This window comes from Propithecus coquereli, unplaced genomic scaffold (assembly GCF_000956105.1).
Source record: "Propithecus coquereli isolate 6110/MARCELLA unplaced genomic scaffold, Pcoq_1.0 Scaffold220, whole genome shotgun sequence".
Classification (NCBI taxonomy): domain Eukaryota; kingdom Metazoa; phylum Chordata; class Mammalia; order Primates; family Indriidae; genus Propithecus; species Propithecus coquereli.
The window spans coordinates 2,069,346-2,093,439 of NW_012147190.1; the positions used below are offsets into that span (position 1 = coordinate 2,069,346).

General features: G+C 42.2%; 2 protein-coding genes across 2 annotated transcripts in view; one reads left to right on the plus strand and one right to left on the minus strand.

Moving 5' to 3' along the window:
• The window catches only part of SLU7 (SLU7 splicing factor homolog (S. cerevisiae)), a 19,478-nt gene extending 17,764 nt beyond the window's left edge, over nt 1–1,714 (minus strand). The window contains exon 1 of the mRNA XM_012644787.1: nt 1,331–1,714. The gene's annotated coding sequence lies outside the window, so the exon portion shown is untranslated. The remainder of the gene's footprint in view (nt 1–1,330) is intronic.
• A 2,630-nt stretch (nt 1,715–4,344) lies between these two features.
• Nucleotides 4,345–11,749, plus strand: PTTG1 (pituitary tumor-transforming 1). Its single transcript, XM_012644803.1, has 5 exons — nt 4,345–4,543; nt 4,856–5,040; nt 7,215–7,308; nt 10,731–10,889; nt 11,607–11,749. Exons 1-5 carry the CDS (start codon nt 4,453–4,455, stop codon nt 11,684–11,686), a joined length of 609 nt encoding a protein of 202 aa, XP_012500257.1. The 5' UTR covers nt 4,345–4,452; the 3' UTR covers nt 11,687–11,749.
• Nucleotides 11,750–24,094: the final 12,345 nt, after the last annotated feature.

The following is a 24,094-nucleotide window of genomic DNA, read 5'->3' on the forward strand; positions in this document are numbered from 1 at the left end:
AAATTACTTTTACACAATCTGAAGAGAAGCCAGAGTATTACAAATCACTTTTGCAAAGTTTTATTTAACCCAGTATATCCAACATATTATAATTTCAAATTTCAATCAACATAACAAAAAATCAACTCAATCTTTAAAAGTCGCTATAGATTTTACACTTATTTGGACTTGCCACATTTCCAGCCTCAATGACTACAAATGGCCAATAACTACCATATTGAATATTGCAGGTCCAATGGATCTTATCATTCGTACTCTAAAAACCAACATCTTTTTAACACACCTACATCTTTCACTATTGTCTGGCAACTGTCTACCTTCCATACTCACCATTACAACTATCCCTCCATTCCTTCTCTACCAACTACAGATCTTGTAGTTCCTCTAACACACCATGTTCCCTGCAAACATTAGGCTTTTACACAAGCTCTTTCTCAACAGAAAGTGCTCAATAGCTAGGAGTCTATGATGTTGCTCAAAGGTGTTTTTTTTCTCCTGTGTCTCTGACCTATAGAATATCTCCAGATGTTTATGTAATATATGAACAGATAAAGAACCAAGTATACTGTGAATCGAAAGATGATCTACAATGGTAGATTTAATCATCTACATTAAAACAACTACTATTTCTTGAGCTTACCATGCATCATCTCATCTAATCTTTACCACATCCTCATTAATTAGGTCTGATTAACCCCATTTTACGGCGAAGAAACAGAAAGGTCCTCAGCCAAGGACACATGCTAATAAGAAACAAAGATCTTAAACACAAGTCCGTCTGACTCCAAAGTCAGTTCTTTAAACCATTATGTTATAATATCTCCATAGGATATTGGCTTCTGGACCTGCAATATTAAAAACTATAACTGAGTGACCAGCCTGAGTAAGAGCTAGACCACGTCTCTACAAAAAATAGAAAAAATTAGCCGGGCGTGCTGGCACCCGTCTCTAGTCCCAGCTGCTCAGGAGGCTGAGGCAGGAGGGTCGCTTGAGCCCAAGAGTTTGATCACACCACTGCACTCTGAGACAGAGCGAGACCCTGTCTCCAAACAAAAACAAAAAAACCGAAAAAGTCCTAAAACTGAATAAAGTATTGTAGACACCAAGTTGTACTCATTAGATTTCCTCGCTGTGGAGGGGCCTTTTTCCAAGTAAAAAGAATAACAGTTCGCATTTAACTGGAGAGCTTCCTGTAAGACACTATTTAGCGCTTTACAAAGATGATTTCATTAGACTCTCCATAATACCTCTCTTAAGTAGGATCACCCTACTTAACACGAAAAACTGAAGCTCAAAGAAATTTTTCTGGCGTGGAAACAAAATCTGTCACCTTGAGTACTGGAAACGGCTTTTCCCGCTTGCAGTCTAGGGATCGCTCAAGATGTCCGAGGAGTACTTAACCGCGACGAAGGGGATACTCTAGCAGTTATCCCGACTCTTTCCCTGAAGGCGCAGTCTTGGTCCGGCTGGGCACGAGTACCATTCCTGTGCCTAGAACAGCGGCTTCCTCCGTCTCTGGTCCTCGTTCCCTCCCCTACCTGGGGTTCATCACTCCCGTGAGGATAAATCTAATCATTAGGAGCCTTTGATCCACTTTCTGAGGTTACCCAACTCTTCCTCGCCTGCAAATTCTACGAATATTTTCTTACTCAGTCCCGCCGCAGCCGACCCCAAAACCATCCGACAGAAATGAAGCCAATCGTGCAATGTTTACTTTCCGGCTTCCTGCCCTTTTCCCGGCAGGCACTGCAGTAGCTTCCGGATGACCAACACATGCGCACTAATAACTTCCGGGGGCTTCCGCTGTCTCGTTCCGTGAGTCTCGCGACATCTCGAGGTGTGCGTATCCCTCTACTTACGTGAGGGCCAGGGTTAGAAAGATTGAGCAACCTTATTTTTGGCTTCTACTCGTGAACTGTTGTTTCTTTTAGAATTGCAGAATTTTAGGACATTAAAAAAAAAAATTAGTACCCGGAACAGACAACTTAAGCCTCACTAGAGGACTATGACATGAATGCGGAAGTTGGTGACATAAATAAACAGTTAAAATTAGTGTTAATTAGTAGCTAGGCTGTGCAAAACGCTGGGGATGTGAACACAGAGTTTCTTTACTTCCTCGAATTTACATCATCCAGTGTTTTCCACTTAAAAAAAAATCCTAAACTTGCTTGGGACTGTTGAATCCCAGTTAGCCATAACCACAAGACATAAAAACCAGAGAGTACATTTCCCAGAGAAATCATGAAATGCGCTGGACAAGAGGGTTGAATTTTTTCTAAGATTTGGAGTCCCTCTGGAGGATTCTGGGAGGGTCTGGGGAAGCAGGGGTTGGTTCTGAATGGGTTGCTGTTTGTAAAGCCAGGACTGGGAGTTACCGGGAATAACTAGAGTCTAGGTGCTGTTACGAATGAGAGTGATTAAGCAATTGTGTATCACCGGTAATAATTGGGAATAAGAAAGCTGGTCTGGGGGCATCATTAGTAAGAATGATTCAAAGAGAGGGTGGTTATGGTTTACAGCTGCTGCATGATCGTAGAAGAAACAATGCTTCCTGTTGGTGGAAAAAAAGAAGAGGAAGACATCCTTGCACCCAACCTTGCACCCCAAACCTTAGAAGACAGAGAATCCCCGCTAGGAAGCTGTAGGTGTTTTGCAGATTTAATCTCAAAAATAATACTTTTGTGTGCTGATGATATAATATGGAGGTGTGAAATTTAGAAGAAGATACAGGGAGAAAATAAGGGGTAGGGATAAAGGAAAGAGGACAGGGAAGGGACAGTAAAGGTATGCATGTTTTTTTGTCTTTCCTTTTTTCTTCACTTTAAGTTAGAATCTTTTCTTTTTAATGCCTCACATAGTGTCCAGCATTTAATAGGCATTCAATAAATATTTGTTGAATGCATGAATCATTTAATCAATTTGGTCCTGAAATGCCAGGGAAGAAGAAATGATGAACTAACATATATTGAGAACCATGTGTTTGCCATGGGTAGTACTGAACCTTTTGTGAAAGAGTAGTATAGGGTCAAGTCCTTTCTCCCAGTTTATCTGCAGGTTAAAATGTATTTGGTGACCTGTAGGAAGTAGAAATTTGAATGATGCAGCCTTAATCTTTTGAATTTATTCCTTTATCTTGTATTTGTTCAATATATTGCCATTTACTATAGAAATAAGAAAAGGTCATTGACTTTTTCAAGCAAAATTTCTTTTAATATCTGGGAAACTGGAATTCCTTTTCTGTATCTTTATTATTCCTCTGATCTTCTCTTGTTCCCTGGCCGGGCCCTTCCAGGCAGCTTTGATGAATACATTGTTGAAATGTTAGAGGATGAAAATAAATGGTATCACTATTAAATGATATTATAGAATTTTAAGGGAAGACTACATTATGTATTCATTAGGATCATCACTTTGTTCCCAAGACAGGTTTGTGATGCCCTAATAGAAACAGCATCATAGCCTGAAGTGTTGAGAATTCTGCAATTAGGGAATAATCAATCCATTGTTAATCACAAGCATTACAGAATGACTCAAAAACTGCTGTTTTATCTGTATTTACATTTCTTCTTAATTTTAAATTCTGCTCTGCTAGTATTCTCTAGACTCAATATTGGTTGTTTTCCCCAATATTGGTATAATATTTCTATTTATTTTCAAAACTTTCTACAGTGCCATTTAAAAAAAAGACCTTAAAGCAATAAAACAGCGTTATTGGGTCAGTGTTTCAGTCCATGTAGCACAATAATACGGAGAACAATAATACGGAGAAAAAAGCCTCTCAGGTTTTTTTGAATGTTAGAAGATCGGTAGTTTTTTTTTAACCAAGAAACACGCCGCAAACGCCGAGCCAGGGCTTTCTGGGCGGAGCCCCGGGAGCTTAGGTTCCTTCCATTGGCTCTTCTTGGAGACCCCGCCCTCAAGTCCCGCCTCTTGGGCAGACGAGCCAATTGAGTCGCGAGTTGTGGTTTAAACCGGGCGTGTGCCGGTCCCGCTAGTAGCGGTCTTTGGTGAGTTTGGCTGTGGAGAGCGACGTGGGTAGACGGGAGCGTCCCGAGTGGTGGGGCGAGCAGAGTCCGGCGGGGAGGGAGGCCGGCTGGAGCTAGGGCTGGAAGTTGGGGATGGGGGCGCTTCTCTGGGGTGTTGATGGCTTCGAGCCCGGTTGAGCCGCGGCCTCGGACTGCGAACTGTTACCTATGGCGCTTCTCTTGGGATGGGTGCCAGCTCCAAACCGCCTGCTCCTCAGGACCTGAGAGCCTCTGACTCAGGCTTGAAGACTTAGGAGCTGGGTTAAGTGCTTTTTGGCTCAAGCACGCGCTCCTGTCTGTGCTTAGCTCTTGTTTTTGGGTGGCCATACCCAGGGTAAAAAGTTTGGTCTGTTGCTATACTTTAGCTTCTCTCGCCTTCCCCAATTCCCAGTATCTAATGTGTTTCTCACCCTTAGAATAATCCAGAATGGCTACTCTGATCTTTGTCGATAAGGAAAATGGAGAACCAGGCACCCGTGTGGCTCCTAAGGATGGGCTGAAGCTGAGGGCTGGGCCTTGTAAGTATACAAGGCTGCAGTCAGATACATTGGTATTGTGAGTGTGGCGTGGAGCTGGGTGAGGCATTTAGTGTACTTTGTGGGCAATCGCAGCCAAGTTTGTTATCGGTCCCTTTTCATGTTCAATATCTTAACGAGATGATTTAGGAGAGTACTGAACCTCAGTGCTATTTGGCATGTCATAGCCATGCCACTGCCAAAAATGGGGGGTTGGGTTTAGGGGTGAGAATTAGGTCAAGTTTATATACATAGCATTCAAGTTGCACAGGTATTTGCTGCTCAAATATTCTTATGGTAACATTTTTTCTTCAGCAACCAAAGCCTCAGATGGGAGATCTCAGGTTTCAACACCATGTCTTGGCAAAATATTTGATGCTCCACCAGCCTTACCTAAAACTACCAGAAAGGCTTTGGGAACTGTCAACAGAGCTACAGAAAAGTCAGTAAAGACTAACGGACCCCTCAAACAAAAACAGCCAACTTTGTCTGCCAAAAAGGTAAATGTTGGCGGCTATAAAGACACTGTTTAAATTTTAAGCACTTTTGGCTCTTAACATGACTTTTGATATCCTACCTGGCTTTCTTCCCTCTGAATAGAAAGGAAATATGGTCTAGTAAACATAAATTAACAGGAGAAACATACCGTCCTTGTGGACTTCTCTGTACCTTGAGATTGGAAGTCTCCAACTCAGCTAATGCATATTTTTGCCTCACCTGTCCTTAACTAGTGTCTTGGCTGGGCGCGGTGGCTCATGCCTGTAATCCTAGCACTCTGGGAGGCCGAGGCGGGTAGATCGCTCAAGGTCAGGAGTTCGAGACCAGCCTGAGCAAGAGCGAGACCCCCGTCTCTACCAAAAATAGAAAGAAATTATTTGGACAACTAAAAATCTATGTAGAAAAAATTAGCCGGGCGTGGTGGCTCATGTCTGTAGTCTCAGCTACTTGGGAGGCTGAGGCAGTAGGATTGCTCGAGCCCAGGAGTTTGAGGTTGCTGTGAGCTAGGCTGACACGACGGCACTCTACTCCGACAACAGAGTGAGACTCTATCTCAAAAAAAAAAAAAAAAAAAAACTAGTGTCTTGAAGCAGATTGGTGTCTACTTATAGATACTTAAAGTACTGAGAGAGGGTGCATTGCAAGAGATTACATTGCTGATAGAACTCAGGTGCTGCCATTCTCCTCCTTGCCTCTGAGCAATCACCAGCTTGTTAGATTACAATTTACTAGCATGTTGATCTTTGAGTATGGATCACAAGCTACAGGTCTGTATCCCAGAATGAGAGGATTTTGCTGTGAAAGATGACTTTAGCATGTGGATTAACACTTTATTTGAATAACCGTTTTGTTTAATGTGTATTAGGAAACAAATGAATTATGTGTAGTGCATCTTTAGACAAAGAAGCGTATCTTTTTTTTTAAGAGACAAGGTTTCACCTGCAACTCCAATGTTTGTTGTAGCACGAATCACAATTGCAGAGATGTGGAATCAACTCAGATGCCCATCAATTCATGAGTGGGTTAACAAAATGTGGTATATGTATACTATGGAGTACTACTCAGCCATAAAAAAGTCTTGTAGCAGTTTGGATGGAACTGCTGGAGACCATTATCCTAAGTGAAGCATCTCAGGAATGGAAAAACAAGCACCACGTGTACTCTCTAATAATTTGGAACTAAGTGATGGGCACATATGGGCACAGAAATAAGTAAAAATTCGTTGGAAATTAAGAAGGGGGGAACCTACCTAACAGGAACAATGAACACTATTCAGGTAATGGGCACACCTATAGTGCTGACTAAAGCATTATAAAAGCTATCCATGTAATGACATTTGTACCTCCTTAATATTTTGAAATAAAAAAGACAGGGTCTTGCTCTGTCGCCCAGGCTGGAGTGCAGTGGTGCGATCACAACTCACTGCAACCTTAAGGAAAGGATATCTTTTTTAAAAAAGTGAATTGACTTAAAAATGTTAAATATGGGCATTGCAAAGATAATGGGAAAAATAAGACTGTCATACAACTAAAGTGTGGGAAACTCTGCTGTAGGATTTCCTGTGGGTATGCATATGTGACATAAATCAAGAACATGCAGGCTTCCATTTTGGCTTGCTTCCGTAGTAGACTGTCTACCTGCCAACTCCAGACTAGAGAATTATTCATGGTCTTCTTCTAAAGTCCTTGACTGTCTTTTGCTGTTTCTTAGCTCGGTGTATTTGAGGAACATAAACTTGTTTTTAATATTAACCAAGCAAATAATTAAGGTAACACTGGAAAAAATCATGCTTCTATAAGCCAAAATTCGAGCTTTAAGGATTAGCTACTCTTCTGGGTGACTCATGCCCATTTTCTCCTCTGTTAGGTTGAATAATTGAGTTGATTAGCTCTGAATTAACTCTGTTCTGCCTTCTTGATAACGTATGCTGACAGGCGCTAATACTGAAATTTCAGACTTTTAAGCTGTGCTACTAGCATTGTATTTATTTTATATTATTTGAATCATATTTAGGTATAATCATATGAACTTAAGGAATATGGCTCCTTAGAAGGCAGCATGAAATTGACAAAATGTGGCGAAGCAATCATGTTTTGAAGAGCCCTATAATCTTCTGTACTAATTGATTGATGAGGCTTCCACTCTCACTTATCTATATTTTCTTGGGTTGTTCCAGGTGACTGAGAAGACTGTTAAGGCAAAAAGCTCGGTTCCTGCCTCCGATGACACCTATCCAGAAATAGAAAAGTTTTTTCCCTTCAATCCTCTAGGTAGTATCTCTTCGTATTGCAAAAATACTTTTGGCCTTTAGTTTCTTTTAGGATTCAACCCAGCTGTAACTTGATGTGAACATGATATGACCTAAAACTATAACGAGACTTTCTGAATCTGGGTTGCTTTGAACAAATATACTTTTTGGTGGAATTATTTGCAATGTATCATCTTAAGTCAGGAGGGGAATATAGCAGCAAAAATGTAGAGGGCATTGTTTCTTTTCTCAAAAGCTTAGCACTGAAGGAGTAGGTAAGATGTGCTCACTAGTACTGAACAAGTGTCAGTACAGACAGTGTTTCTAGCAAGCTTTTTAAAAAGAAAGTGGGCTTTATGTCAAGTTGAACAATGCCTGAGAGTACTTTGGTAGAATTAACTATTTATTTAGTTAGAAGAATCTATGTATAGTGCCGTGCTCTCGGTCAAAGAAAAAAAGAAAAAGAATCTATGTAGACAGTGAAGATGTGTTTTTCAAACTTTTTCAACCTGCCACATGTATCAGATATTTTCTGTTAGAGAAACAGCTTTTCAAACTTTAATTTACTTGAACATTTGAGCAGAGGCTACTGTGTGCCTGGCACTATTAGGCTTTGGACGCAGTGGTTAACAAGACAGGCCTACACTGAGGCAGTCCACAATTTGGAGGGAAAGTTAAACATTGAACAAATCATCTCATTATGAGTGTCAGGGAGAAGAAAGCATTGTAGATCAAAGTGTGTGCAGAGATCCTGAGGTAGGAGAAAGGACCAGAGTGGTTCTGGGAAACCAAGGGCAGAATGAAGGAGGATACAGGTGAAGTGTGGAGGCAGATCAGGCAGGGCCTTAGATCTCTCTACTGGATTTTTTTTTTTACCCTTTTAGTCAAAGGGCATCTAGTCATTCTTTTCCTAACATACACTCAGGTTGTTCTGGCTTTTATAAATTAGAAAGAAGTCTACAATTTGTATTCTTAAAATTATATTATTGCGAGTTTGTGAGTACATCCAGAGGGAAACTCTAAGGATTGCTGAATTAAAGGATGTGTGATTAAGTTTTAATAAAATACGGTGCATCTATGCTAATGTTACCATTTAGCTATTAAGGAAAATGAGGTAGATTTGTGCATATTGACCAGAAGGGAGGACCACAATATCCCGGTTTGAGGAAAGAGATACTGCCAAAGTAGTGTTATTGAATCCACGTATGGTGAATCAGAGTGCCTGCTTCCTCCATGGTCTCTAACTGCAAATGTTTTAAAACTCTAATGTTTATCAGAAAGGCAATGATATCTCACTGTTAAGTTGTGTGTCTTATTGGCTATTTATAGTTTTTTTTCCTTTGACTTTCTTACTGATTTTGGTTTTTTTAAAGGCTTTTTGTGGATAAAGAATTAGCCCTGTTACATTGCAGACTTCTTTCCTCTGGAATCTTTCATATGTTTATGGTTTCCTTCTAAAATTCAGTGGTTTCAAATTAAGTAGTCACATATCACTCAATTGCTTTTTGACCTCTGGGTTTTAGTAGGCTTGAAAAAAGAGCAAACTAATTCTTAAGTACTTAGGCTTTAGAGAACTTTCACGCCTAAGAATAAAGATAAGGAGAACCATGATTTTTAAGCTTTTAAAAAAACAATCTTGAAAAGAGGAAAAACTCAATACTTAAATCATACTTTTGTTACTGTCAAGAAAAATCAGTTGTTTTAAATAAGTCTTAAGAAGTAAGGCACTTGGGTAATAGTCCTTCATAAAATCTAACACAGTGGTTCTCAAACTTTTTGGTTACAGGACCCTTTTGCACTCTTAGAAATTGAAGACTACAAAGAACTTTTGCTTGTGTGTTCTTATATTTTCTGTATTATAGATTAAAACTGAGAAATTAAAATATTCATTAAGTAATCCATTACATTAGTGTAAATAACATATTTTTCGTAAAGTAAGTTTTCCAAACCAAAATTTAGTGAGAAGAATGGCATAGTTTAGTTTTGAAAATTTACTTAATTTGGCTTAATATAAGACAACTTCATTCTTATCAAATTCTTTATTCAGCTTGTTGCATCTGTTTGATTTAAAGCATTTGAAGAAAACCTGACCTCATGTGGAGATGTAGTTGGGAAAGGGAGGAGCATTTTAATCTTTTCACATAAGCGTGGATAGTTTTTTTACTACTACACTGAAATTCACAAGTGGCTGTTTCTGAATGTATAATTGCAATGTAGAATCAGAAACCATATCAATGAGCATTTTGTATCCTAACCGTAAAATCCATTGGTCTGTTTTGCACTTGCAGTGTATGTTTTACTCTTGCATTTGTCATGCATTGATCATTTAGAAATATTGGTTTACTGGCCGGGTGCAGTGGCTCACACCTGTAATCCTAGCACTCACTCTGGGAGGCTGAGATGGGAGGATTGCTTGAGCTCAGGAGTTCGAGACCAGCCTGAGCAAGAGCGAGACCCTATCTCTACTAAAAATAGATAAAACTTAGCTGGGCGTGATGGTGAGTGCCTGTAGTCCCAGCTACTCGGGAGGCTGAAGCAAGAGAATAGCTTGAACCCAGGAGTTTGAGGTTGCTGTGAGCTGGGCTGATGCCCCAGCACTCTAGCCCAGGCAACAGAGTGAGACTCTGTCTCAAAAAAAAAAAAAATTGGTTCACTGAGATATGTAGGTACCCAAATGTTGAGATATTTCATTACACAATATCAAAAGCACATTCATTAATACGACAACTGATCTCATCAGAAAAATCTAAGGAAACTGTAAAGCTAATGATTGCAGATAAATTTTCCAAAATTCTAACTTTTTCTTGACATTTTGGATTCTGTCATTGGCAACAAACACTGTCAGTTTTCGTTGAAGTCATAGACTTCTTCCTCTTTGAGAAAATGTGTGACAGATACCCAAGTCTGAGTGACCATAGTCTGTTTTTCAGTTCTTTCAAGTAAAGATGGTGTTCCAGGAAAAAGTCCTCTAGTTTAGCTTGCAAGTCATATAATTGCACAAATCCTTTTTCTTTGAGATGATCATTATTCTTTGGTATGCAGCAGAAGTGCTTTATGGCATACTCACTTTATCACGCAGAATGTTAAAAAGACATCATCTTGGGCTGAGAGCTAATAAAATTAATACCTTTTATTTCATATGGTAAAGTGACATTAAGTGAAACTGGCTTTTTTTTTTTTTTTGCTTCAAGTGAATGGTGGTGAAGGATATAATGATTACTAATAGTTTATTGCCACTGTCTTGATTCATGTTAAGGCACCAGCAGTTTTATACACCGTTGCCTTTGTACCATCATTGCAAATAACACAGTGGAAAAAGGTATTAATATTATCATGAAAATGGATTTGACCTCATGGACCCTCTGAAAGGGTCTCAGACCACCAAGGGTATGCTGATTGTGCTGAAAACTATTGCCCTGACAAAATGCTTTCTCTTTGAGACAGATTTTGAGAGTTTTGACCTGCCTGAAGAGCACCAGATTGCAGACCTCCCCTTGAATGGAGTGCCTCTCATGATCCTTGATGAGGAGAGAGAACTTGAAAAGCTGTTACAGCTGGGACCCCCTTCACCTGTGAAGATTTCCTCTTCACCATGGGAATCTGGTGAGCAAGTGCCCTTCTAGAAGGGCTGCAAACAATTTGTTTTCATTACTGTGGGGACAGTTGTGCAGGAGATTAGTGAGTAATTTCTATCCTTTGAACTACAGGGATGAGGTTTCAGAAAAATGAAAACTATTGTCAGTTGGTATTACTTCTTAGCCCCAAATGCCCCAGTAAAAATTAAGTCATTCTGGAACAGTTATTCAGATAGTCTTAGATACAGCAAGAAGAGATTAAATCTAACACACGGGCTACAAGCTGATGTGTATAATAAACTTGCTTGGAATGAGGATTCCAAGTTATATCCAAAGATAATATAGGATCAAGACACCTGTGCTATAGCATAGAATGACAATACCTTACTGCAGAAGCTCTTAGTTTAAATTGGTAGTCAAGAGCCATCATTATGTTCTCTTTGTTCTCATGAGATAACTTGTACTAATAAGTTACATTACATTAATGAGACTGTTAGCTCTTACTTTGGTCTCTAAGAACAGTAGAGATTCAGATACTTCTAAGACTTTTTTCCTAATGAAGGTCAATTCTGGGGCCACTGCCACATTCCAAGAAATGTATATGAGGAGGGGGTAGAGGTACAAATTCATTAGACAAAGGGAAAAGTGTGAATTTATGATTAAAAGTGACAGCTGATGTCTGCGTATCTATGGACAATGACTCAAGGATTTGCAGAAATTTAATAAGAAATTTCTGTTTTCTTAGATCCGTTGCAGTCTCCTTCAAGCATTCTGTCGACCCTGGATGTTGAGTTGCCACCTGTTTGCTATGACATAGATATTTAAGTTTCTTAGTGCTTTTGTAGTTTGTGTGTTTGTATTAATAAAGCATTTCTTTAACAGATTCTTTCTAGTATTGTGGTTGGTATTCCTTGGAGTTTACTTAAGATAGTATGAAATCTAGCTGAAGTGTTTAACAGACGAGAGGCTAAAATATGATAATAGAGATTTGTCTGATTTGTAAAAACTTAAATCCCTTTAGTTTAACAGCTGATTTTAGAAGCTGCCATTGTTTTCACTGAAAAGTATACCCCTCAATGTGTGTACTTTATTGCCTTTTTGTGGCCATTAACTAGTGACAGTTATTAGATCTCTTAATTAGAAGAGCCACTTCTAGCTCATTAAGTATCTATTGCCAGGCATTCTTTATTGCTGGTTCTATTGAGTTTCTAATGACTTTAATACTCAGTATTCAGTAATCAGAATTTGAAAGGCCCTACATCTTCTGAGAAGTCAGCCTCCTTGGGATCTTTAATTAGGTTCTTGAAAGATCACTGCAAATAATTTACCGATAGTAAGATCCACTTTCTACCTATAGGAAATGGTATTTAGTTGTTTACCCCATGTTGGACATTAAGTGTTCAAGCATTGTTGTGTTTAATGTTTGATACTACTTTTTTTTGAAAGCATCAGTTTGAAAAATGACACTATTTTTCAGATGAGCACAATGAGGCTCAGAATTTCATTGATTTGCCAAAGGCACAAAGAGCTAGAATACAACAGGGCTGGTATTTTGATTCCCAATCTGAGATTGGAATCACAGTAGAGATCACAAATGGTTGCCTGTGGGTTTTTTTGGGAGGAGGGGGTAGATGATATTTTAAATTTAATTGTTTCTACTGTTTAAAATTCCAGTGTTTCACTACTCTGGTTTTAGAGCTTAAATTGGAAAAGCAGATCTGTCCATAGTAGGCTCTGTTTCCAGCACTTGCTGGGCTGGCTGTGGAGTATGGGCTCTCGAATCCGCAGACCCTACAGTAAATGGCCTTAAGGGGGAACTGGAATATTGATTTTACTCTTTCTTTCTTCTCAGATCTAGTCTGCTTAACTCACTTTACTTGCTTGGGCCATGTAGTTGATTGAATTTGATCCTTGCTTGATATTAAGCTATACAGGAAGTCTTTTCCCTGAAGTATCTATCTATAGCATCTGTAGTCAAGTTAGAATGCAAAGCCTTTTTTTGCCATTGTTATTGGAGGAAGCTGAAAGATATTAGGCACAAAATACTAAGAACACCCACAGCTGCTGATCTGACTTAAAAAAGTTTTTACCCCCTAAATATAACTGAATCAGCCTGAATTTCTGGAATTAGTAGAAAGGCAGACTTCTAGGAGAAGAGAATACAATAGGACTATTACGGCACTTGGGTTTAGGGGAGAGTATTGGGTCTAATGTCCTCGGATATAAGAGGGGCCACTAAAAAAAACAAAGTATAGTTCCGAATGGCTTTCATACTCTGCAATACAAATTTGGTTGTCTCAGGATGACCGAAGCCTTCTAATGGGACATTGGAACATTGTCACTTGAGGGGAGTGAGGGGACTAATCAGTCCCTTACCAAGTAATTACTGTCCTTTGGATCAGAACTGAGCATAGAATGTGATCTTTTCCTCTGCTATTAGATTGTGATGTGCTTAATGTTTCCAGACTTTAATTGAGAACTTTAAGCTGATGCTCCTCCATTAATACAGATAATTTGCACCTTGTGGGGATTGTTGCTGTTTTGTTTTTTAAAAACAATTCTAACATCTGTTGAAATAAGACAGACTATTCATACCTTGTCTACTTTATAAACTTCTACCTTTCTCCCGATCAACCCTGCCTCTCAGGATACTGTACCTCCTCCTAGTAGAGGAGCTAACAGGAATACCCTTATCTTGCTACCACTTATTTATTCTTCAGGCCTCCTGCATCTTGCATCAGCCGTGTCCCTCCTGCTCTCATGAGCCGACCCCTCCACACGTACCGAGTCGCCTCCCTCTTTTCTGTGGTTGCAGCCTCTCTAGGCTCTACTCCATCACTGAAAATCCTTCCTTGTCTCTACATCTTTCTCTCGCTATGGACTTCTGTATTTCACTTTTCAGTGGCGGATTGTGAAAGCTCGGCCTTAGCCTCTTCTCTCACTCCACAAACTCCCTGTGTGACCTTATCGACTTCCGTGGTTTAACATACCACCGGTGTATCTCTAACTCGGGTCTCTCCCCTAAACACCAGCTTTTATCCATAGTTGCTTGAGATCTCCAACTATGTCTAAAATAGAACTTTTGATTCTCCCAAATCTGCCTTGTGCTTGCCTTCTCTACCTTAATAAGTGGCATTTACTCCTGTCACTAACCTGGGCCCTATCCTTGTCACCATCTCTTTTCACATCTGTTCAACAACCAGGCCTGAGGATTGTGCTCCTGGTGTGTATTCCTAGTTTTCTCACTACTTTCCACCCCTCATGTGCGAGCAGTCTCAGGACACCAAAGCCGCCTAACAGGGTGTCTGCCTCTGCTCACCCACTTCCTGTCCATCCTCCACCCTCCACTAGAGTGACATTTTCAAATGCAAATCTGTCAGTCCCCTGGTTGAAGCTTTCCGGTAGATTCTCATGCCTCGGGTAAAATCTCAGCCTTGGCTCTGTGTGATCTGGGCCTTGCCTGGCACTTCGCTGTCATCCTGCTCCCCAGAAGCCAGCTGCACCAGCCTCTTGGTTCTTGAGTGCACCAGGCCTGCCTGTGGCTCAGAACACTGCAGGACATGTGCATCTGCTCTCGTGACTGCTGCCTCCTGGGTTGCATTTGTGGCTCAGATTCCCCAGCCCGTGGTTGTTTCCACCTAATGAGTCAGTTGGTACCGTCTGACCTCACCTCCTGTCGAGGACCTGCTTGCGCCCCGTCATCCTGGGGCTCAGCTTATGGTCAGCTTCATCTTCCTCACTCCATACCTCTAAGTGATCACCTAGTCCTGCCAATGCCACTTAAATATTTCAAAAAGGCCTGGTTCTTCCCGGCTCTATTGTTACTGTGTCCAACCATCACCGTTTCTCACCTGAGATGTTCTAACAGCTTCCTGTGCCTACTTTAATATTCCTTCCCAAATCCATTCTCCACGTGGCGGCCAGGGTGAGCTTTCCCACTCAGCAGATGTGATGGTCTTGTTTACTTTTAATTTCAGACATTGTGGTTCTCAACTCGAAGTTTTGATTTGAGTCCTTTTTATATTTTCCAGGTCTCTACTTTTCGAACACATGTTTTTGAAATCTTTTAATGCCCTTATCAGCTAATTCTAACATCTGTGTCAATTCTGGGTTGGTTTTAATTGTTCTTTTTTTTTTTTCCTCTATTTTCTCATAGTTGTTTTTATACTTCTTTGCATGCCAGACATGAATTTTACCTTTTTTCATGCTAGGTGTTTTTCATATTTCTATAAACTTTGTTCTGGGATATGGTTAAGTTACTTGGAAACAATGTGATTCATTTGAGTTTTGCCTTTAAGGTTGGTTAGGCAAGACGAGAGCAGCGTTTAGCATAGGGGCTAATTTCCCCCACTACTGAGGTGTAAGACTCTTTAGGACTCTACCCCATTGTTCTGAGTTATGAGGTTTTCCGGCCTGGTTGGTGGGAACACACTATTCCTGGCCCTGTGTGAGCTCTGGGCATTCTTCCCTCTAGCCTTTTCAGCTGGTGTTTTATGTTCACGTGCTGATCACCGCTCTTCTGAATGCTAACAGGGACGCCCTCTGTACATTTCCAGGGCTCTCTCCCTCTCGGGGAGGTGCTCTCCTCTCGAGTGCTCTCCCCTGACTCTCTGCTCTGTCTCTTCCACTCAGGGAATCTGCTCCCCGTGATCTCTTAATAACCACTGGGGTCCTTTCCACTCCCTTCGAGGGCCACAGAGAACCAAGATTGGGTGAAGCTTTCTCAGCATGCCACTTCAGAGGGTCTTCAGGCCCTGTAGGCCTGGGCTACTCCAGCAGGTGTCCCAGCTTGTGAAATCTCTGCACCAGCGCAGGTACCAGTCTTTGAGTTCAAGTCAGTCCCCACATGCTGATGGTCCTCCCATTCTCCCCATGGTGCGGTAAGAAGACTGAAAAGAACATATGCCATATTCTCAGGCTCCCAGAATATTCCCCCAGGAGCCTTCTCTCTCACCACTCTTGGCTCTGTTGGCCCCAGGGTGGGCCGACCACTTCTGCAGCTCAGCAGGCATGTATCTGGGAGTGAGGGGCCAGTCTCCCCTTCTTAAAGATCTCAGTTTTTATGTGTTCCTCTAGAGCTTCTCATAGCTGCAGGAAGGAGAAGAACCCCTCTCTGCCAACATGGACACAGCTTTTCTCTGCAGACACCCCAAAAACTAACCACCTCCTCTCTCAGGCCTCTTCCTCTCCTGATGGTTGATGCTCTGAGGGCTGGCATCTCTCAGCAAGCCCAGAGCTAACTTTAGAATATGCTTCTCTTAGTAGCTCTTAGGTACCTTAGCTGCATGTGTCCAAGCAATAGGAAGAATCAACAGCAGAGCTGTCCCTCCTCTCCAGCTGGAGTGAGCTCGTGCCAAGTGTCTTGTTTATCCTGGTAGTTTCCAAGTTTCAACCGGAGTAGACACATAATCAGTGTGTGGACTTGAATTACAGCAGGAAGAGTGAGAGCAAAGTGGTTCCGTTTGTCCCCGTGTGCACAGGCTCCTGGGAGGATTTGTGCCTACATTCCCTCGTAAAGAGGCACCTTTCTCCTGTAAGAGGAGCCTGGGACTGATGAGCCACTTCTCTCAGAGCACGCAGTGGAACAGACCACAGGCCCCGCCTTTGTCTAGTGCCTAGGAGTGGGAGTGGGTTTCCATGGCGATGGCACGCAGAGGTGGGAGCCGTCTGCCGTTGGTATGCTGCTCAGAGCCCAGGCCGGGCTGGCTCCTGGCTTCCTGCACGCTTGTCCCAACATGCTGGAAGGGACAGACAGCACTGTGGGGACACTAGCCCAGATGTGTGAGGCAGGGGCAGGGCACATGGCTAAGAAGCATCTTCCTCTTCCTAGAGAGATTAGAATTGAGTTGAGTACAATGGCCTGTGTTACTGGTTCGAACACTGGGCATTGACTGGAGCTGCACGACACAGTGTTTATCAGTCCCGCATCGCAGTAAGTGGCGGAGTGTGTTGTGGTGAGATGCTGAAGGCGCCCGGTGGGGAAAGAGAGGGAAAGGCAGGCACAATCCTACCTAGAAAAAGAGACAGAACTGGGAATCAAGGAAGCAGCAGACCAAAAGCACACGGCGCTTGGCGCCTAGCGAATACTCAAACACAAGCCTCTTGAGTTTTATGAGAGGGCTATGTTTCTGAAGACCTTGCATCATTATTAAAAATGTACATAATTTAAGACTAATCCTAACATGGATGTTGTATGTGTGCGAGGGCTGCTATAACAGAATACCACAGACTCGGTGGCTGAAACAGACATTTATTTCCTCATAATTGCAAGACCAAGGTGTGGCAGGGTTGGTGCCTTCTGAGGGCTCTCCCCTTGGCTTGCAGATGTGTCCTTAGCCTCTGATTGTTTCCTCTCCTGGTCTTTGTGTTTGTGCCCTAATCTCTTCTTCTCATAATGACACCAGTCAGATGGGATTAGGGCCCACCCTAATGACTCCATTTTAATTTAATTACCTCTTTAATGGCGCCATCTCCAGATACAGTTACATTCTGAGATGCTAGAGGTTAGGACTTAAACATATGAATTTTTTGGGGGGTGTGTGGGGGACACAACTCAGTCCATAACAGATGTCATGTGTTCCCATTAAAGAGGTGTAGTTATATGGAAAAGGCATAAACATAAATTTCACTCTTAAACCCGTTTGAAATTAAATAATTCTTCATAAATTCTAAAAAGTTGGTAGGTAGACAGTTAGGGATTCCGGGTCTCCCAGGGACAAAAGTGGGTGCTGTTGCTTTGGTGCAATTGTCCCTCCTGGGAAGAAGGACAAGGGTGGGCGCCAGGCCTCCATCTTGGTCTTGCCCCATCCTAATCCTCTCCCAAGCAACTGCCATACCTGGGAGAGGAGGGAATACCCTACAAACCTGCCAATCAGAAGTTAGCATGCCAGCCGCCAAAGAATGCCAAGGACTCTAGCCCAAGGGCCAAGCAACATAGATACCACAGAGTCGGGGAAATTAAACTAGAACAACATGAATGCAGAGTAATGCAACTCCCACCTGTCCAATCAAAGTGGTTCCATGGTGATGTCTGAGCCACCAGGAAGGTCCCAATCCAGGCACTATGAAACAAGATGCAAGACCATAACCAACCGCTTTTTGCACCCTTCCTTTTGCTTTTCCTGCTGTGACAATGGGTCACCATCTATAGTGTACGTTATCATGCTCTATAAACCTATATCTTGCTCTTGCTCTATAATCCTATCTTTCTCTTCTCAATAAACCTCATTTTTGTGCTTGCCTTTGGCATGTCTGGTCATTCTTTGGCCATGCTGAGTGCTAAGAACCAACGTTTCAGACTAAAACCTCACACCCTCCTCATGAAATTTACATCTTAGCCAGAAGACATAGACTATCTACAAAATAGTAGGTTAAAAGGTATGCTAGAAAGTGATAGGTGACATGGAAAGAAAGAAAGTAGGGCAGGAGGTATATCCTGTGGGTGAGTGGGTGAATGAATGGGTAGAGGAGTTGCAACTTTAAATAGAAAATTATAGAAGGCCTCACTGAGAAGGTGCTTTTGAAAAAAGATTTGAACGAGGTGAGAGAGGTACCCTGAGGGCATCTATCCTGGAAGAGGAGAGAACATGTGAAAAGGCCCTGAGGTAGGAATGGGCTTGGAATGTTTGAGGAATTTCATAAAGGTCAGTGAGGCTGGAACACGGTGAGTGATGGGGAGAGGGGTAGGAGACAGGGCCAGAGAGGAGGGCAGAGGCTGTGTCACACAGGATCTTAAGGGCCATGGACATGAGTTTGGATTTTAAGTGTATGTCCCTGGGAGCCCAATAGAATGGGGCAGAGTAATGTTGAGCTGGGAGGATGGAGAGTGGGGTGCTTGAAGATCAGATAATCAGATTACGGAGAGTTTGAAGTTTTTGGTCATGACGATGCCTAGGAGATGTCCATGGGAGTGAGTGGCTGGGGTAGATGAAGACAAGCTCACTGAAGGAGAATTGTCAAAGAATTGTGAGGACAGGGTCTTGGAAGGACTAGACAGAATGGAGGAATGGTATTAATATGGCAGTGAACTAAGGACAAAATCTTCAAGGAGAGAGGGGAATGAGCCAGGTGTTTGCAAGAAGACAGGCAGTGGATCATACTGTCCGATGATATGAGAGTCCCAGCTGGAGTTTTGGGGCAGAGGGAGAGAGTGTGGGCTGGGAGCAGCCGTAAAGATCGTAGAGGACATTATCACACCTCGCTACAGTCCTGGTGAGGGGGTGGGGTGGAGCAGGGGTCTCCTCTTCAGCGATGCTGATGGGGAGGCCACATGAGGAGGGACGGCAGCCAGGGAAGCCCAGGCTCCCTCTAGGTGTGAAATGTGGTGTCTTTTATAAGACTGCTATTAATGACTCATGTTTATATATTTTAATGACTACATGGGGGTATCAGTTCTTAATACTGGGCTCTTAGTCTAGTATTAGACTAATTGGGTGAGGACTTTTCAGAAGTTCTGTTGGGTAGTCTGTTCTCCATTCTTGGTGTGCTCTTGGCCGAAGAATGACAGACATACCCATAGCAAGGCCAGAACGAAATGAAGTTTAGTGAGGAAGAGCAAGATATATTTGCCGCAGGGATGAACGGGCCCCCTGTCATAACCAGAGGCCCTGGTTATGGTCTGGGATCCTGTTTTATATTGTCTGGATTGAGCCCTCCTTGGGGTTCAAACGTCATCGTTGAACCATTTTGATGGACAGTTAGTGACATGATAATTAGCCTTAGGTTACTCTAAGTCATTTTGCAGACCCTATTGTGCCTGGGTTGTCTGGTCTGAGGGCTGCGGAATTCCCTGCTTTCTGTCACAGATTGGCATGGCATTCCTCCTCCCCCCAGGTGTGGCAATTGCTCGGGGCAGGATCAGGGTGGGACAGCATCAAGACAGGGGGCCTGCCCTTGTCCTTCTTCCCCAGGTGTGGCAATTGCTGGAGGCAGCACCAGGGCGGACACCGCTTTTGTCCCTAGGAGATCCAGAGATCCCTTACTATCTACCTAACAGTTCTTTTCCCTAGAAATGGAATAATAATTATGAATAAGTAATTTATGTTCCTTGGTCTTTATATAGATTAGGATTTTGTCTAGGATTAAAACCTAGAGCCCCTCCTTATTGCTTTGGAGGATTCCATCTTGGGGTTCATCATTGCTCTGAATGCTGTATCCAGAGCATAGAGAAAGAGCTGCTTCAGAAGACGTGCAATTGCCAGCAAAAGAGCAAGAATGGAGGGAAAAAAGAGGATGAAGTGGAGTTTGCAAAGCCAATAAGGACATTACAGGTGGGATGAATTCCCTGGAGACTTGACTGTCAGGAGGGCGGAGCCCTTTGTTCATTTGCGTTGTGGACAGTGTTGTACAGCAGTGCTTCTCAAAGGGTGTCCGGAGATACCACTGGTCCCAAAGACCCTTTAGGGGTACATGATGGCAGAACCATGTCTATAATAGTGCTAAGATGTTATTTGCCTTTTTCACGTTCATTCTCTCACAGGTGTACAGCAGAGTTTTCTAGAAGCTATTCCAACTGTGATAGCACAGCAGAGTGAATGCAGAAGCAGATACGAGAAATCAGCTGCCTTCTTTTAAGCCAGATGTTAAAGGGATTTGCAGAAATGTAAAACAATGTCAGTCTTCTCACTAAATATTTTTTTGAGGGTTTAGGAAAATAATTATTTGTCATAAAAGTATATTTAAAAATGTTAATCATGTTAATATTAATAGGTTTTTTATGATAATGTTTAAATCAATAAATATTTAAAAATTTCCTCAGTTTTAATTTCTAATACTGTAAATATTGGTAGATATAATTCTTATAAACAAAAGCTCTTTTTGGTCCTTAATAACTTTTCTTAAGAGTGCAAAGGAATCCTGAGATCAAACAGCTTGGGAATTGCTGGTCCAGTGAATAAGAGCCCAGGCTCTGGAGTTAGTGTGCATGGGTTCAAATCCTGGCTTTGTGATTTTGGGCAAGTTACTTAACCTCTCTGAGACTTAATTTCCTTATCTGTGAACTAGGCTACCTCATACAGTTATTTTGAGCAACCAATGACATAATAATGTATTCTCCTAGTGCTGGGCACAGAATGATCATGTCATAAATGTTATTTCAAGGAATTTATTGAATACTGTATCCATTATATACATAGCCCTGTGCTACATGCTGTGAAGGATATAAAATGGCACAAGTCACAGCTCCTAGTCTCAAGAGGCTTGCTGTCTAGGAAGAGATTTCTGGATCTGTAGTGGGCATCTTTGGGTTCAATTCCCAGTCTACCCTTGGCTAACTAACTTGACCTTGAGGAAGTCACTTGCTGTTGGGTAAAGTCAGATCATAAAGGCATCTATAATGGTCCACCGAGTAGACAGCAAATCCTCACTTGTATCTTTCAGGCCTCACTCAGCTTAACACTTGGTTTCATCCTTCCGTTCGAAAGTTACGTCCTCTGCTTTCCACTTCCAGAATCTACCTTTCTTCCCACGCTAGTATAACTCTGCCACTAGAGGGCACTTCCTGCCTTCTTATCCAGCCACTTGCTGCTTTCTCTAATTTGGAAATGTTCCTTTAGCTGACATGGGTGGCAAGTTGGGATTTGATGTCTTTAGAACATTCTCAGCTTGACGGGTGTGGTAAGTTTTGCTGGAAAATCCTGACTCTGTTTTTAATCAGTCAATGCATATTTACTGAGATTTCTTTAAATAAAACTGGAGTGGAGAGGTTGGTGGAAGGGAGATGGCTCCCGCCGGCACCACCCGACTTTCCTAAGCATTTATCAACACTTCCTGCCAGATCTGTGCTAGGCGCCTCACACGCACCATCTCATGAATCTCAGGGCAACCCCACGGATGTGGGTATGCACAAGCATTCATTTTTGACAGCCAGAAACTTGGGCTCTGATTGGTTATGCAGCATCCAGCTGGAAGGTACACTTGGAACTATGAAATGATCTCCTTAGGGGTTTGTCCCACCCTGGCTGTAAGTAAAGCAGGGAGACGGTCTTACTGCTCTAGGACAGTGATTCTCAACCTTGTCAGACACAAAATCCCCTTTCTGTATCACGTATTTCGTAACATCCTTTTTACTATCCTGAAGTGATATTCGTAGGCAGTGTATACTAACGCTGACATGTCTACTTACATGTAATACAAAGGAGATGTAAAAAGAAAGTACTTCATAAGAAGTATCAATCAGATTGAGTATCAATGAGACCTACCTGTCTGCACCTGAAGACAAAAAGGCACCGGCACTAATTTCCAAACTTTCCACCAGGGGGCGGTACACTCCCGCCAGTGCTGCCACCCGCTCACACAGACAGCGCTCCGTGGTGGCAGTGGGCTGTTTTCTGTTCCCACTGTAGCCTCGTGTTAGACTCCTCCCGAGGTCCCTGAAGGGGGTTGTGGCGGGGGAGTGATGAGAGGAAGTCACAGAGCATAGAGCTGACCCCCAAGTTAGTGTGGTAGATTTCTAGCCACACGTCCCCACCATGAGTAGAGTCATAAGCTTTAAAGTTTTAGTTTTGTTACTGAGTCGTTTGCTTACAAAGTCTTAATGAAGTAACATGTTTCTTTTCATTAATGTTGTTTTTTAGTTTATATTATAGCTGGTGATCAGTATTCATTTAATATTTTTCTTTAAACTGACTCAATTTTTCTTTAGCCTAAATACATATATTTAAATGGAAATTTTAATGTTTTATATAAATGGAAAATTTACATCACTTGACATAATTGGAGGGAAACAAAAAACAAAGAAAATAAAACAATGTTACTAAATTCTTGCTGAGGTAGATACTGTTTCCCACTAACGATCCCGTCTCTGTCTTTCTTTTTCCCCCCAATTCCTTATACAGATCCAGTCTCTCTCTTAAAAGGGCGTTTAGCAAGTTTTTCAGAGCTGTTAAAGACTTACTAGCATCGAACTGAGACTGTCCTTAAAGTAATCAGAAAGACCAAAAGAGAGTGAAAAGGGAATAGTTTTCTCATTATGTGGATCAACATTATTTAAAACTTTATCTACGTACCCCTAAAATCATCTCCCATATAATAGTGGACAAAATATCTCCCACTGTGCCACTGTGGGGACATAGTGGATGGCTTCCTGGACTGGAGTGGAGGGACCACTCTCTAGCTGTGTGTACCACACTTGTTGCTTGACCTCTCTGGGCCTCTCTGTCCTCACCTGTAAAATGAGGAGGTTAGAAGAGATGGTCCCTCAAATTTTTCTGGAGCTAAAGGTCTAAGACTCTCCAAAGTCCTGATTCTACTGGAAGGAGATAAGGGACTTCGGAGGACATCCTCTTGTGCTTGGAACTTCTGAAGGGGCTGGGGAAAGCTGCAGATTCTCAAAAATCCCAGCTGACACCCTTTTCTCCTGGGTGGCAATTTAACCTCTAGGAACAGCTAAGAGCTTGGAGCCTAGAGTCCAAGAGACCTGGATTTAAATCCTTGCTCTGCCTTCTACTCATTTTGGGACTTTGAGCAGGTTACTGAATCTCTGTGGGCTCGCTTCCTCTATCTCTAAAATAGGAACCATAATGGTATTTATCCTTATTATGAAGATTAAATTACAGTATGCATGCTAAGTGCTTACCACAGAGCTGGGCCCATATGTTTGCTATTATTGTAGTAATTCCTAAGATTTAAAAAAAAAATGAAAATGGGAATTGCTGGAAGTAAGCCATTGGAGAAATTATTTGCTGGCCCTGCCCCCAATATTTTTAAACCATTGCAAGGAAATGAATGTCATAGGTACCCAAGAAAGGGAGGCCTTGTCTGAGAAAGTCGAATGTGAATGTGTATAGTCGTTCCACCCACATGTGGCCTGGGTGGTAATGTGAGGGATTAGTGTATGTGTGTGGGTTTCAGAATTTAAAAAATATTAAGATTTTTTGTTTTAAAGCACTAGCTGAGCAACTTGCAGCTTTCCAGCCCACAGACTTCCTGATCTCTGCTTAGCCCCTACGTGCAGGTGCCTGCAAGTATGTGTGGGGGGAACTGGAGTGTGGGGGGAGCAGCAGGGGGGTGAGTTCACCCCTGGTGGCCCTTGGTCTGCTCCAGGGCAGGCCTCCTCTAACCTGGGTGCTGGTTAAGGGGGTTGGGGCAGTGAACACCTCATGTTTGGAAAACCTACATTGCTCATGCTGGGAGACTCCTTCTTGTGAGGGCTTTGCTGCCTGTTCTGGGACATCCCTGACCTGGTAGAATTCTCCTGATGCAGACATCTCATTGGGGTGATAATGTGAATGCTCC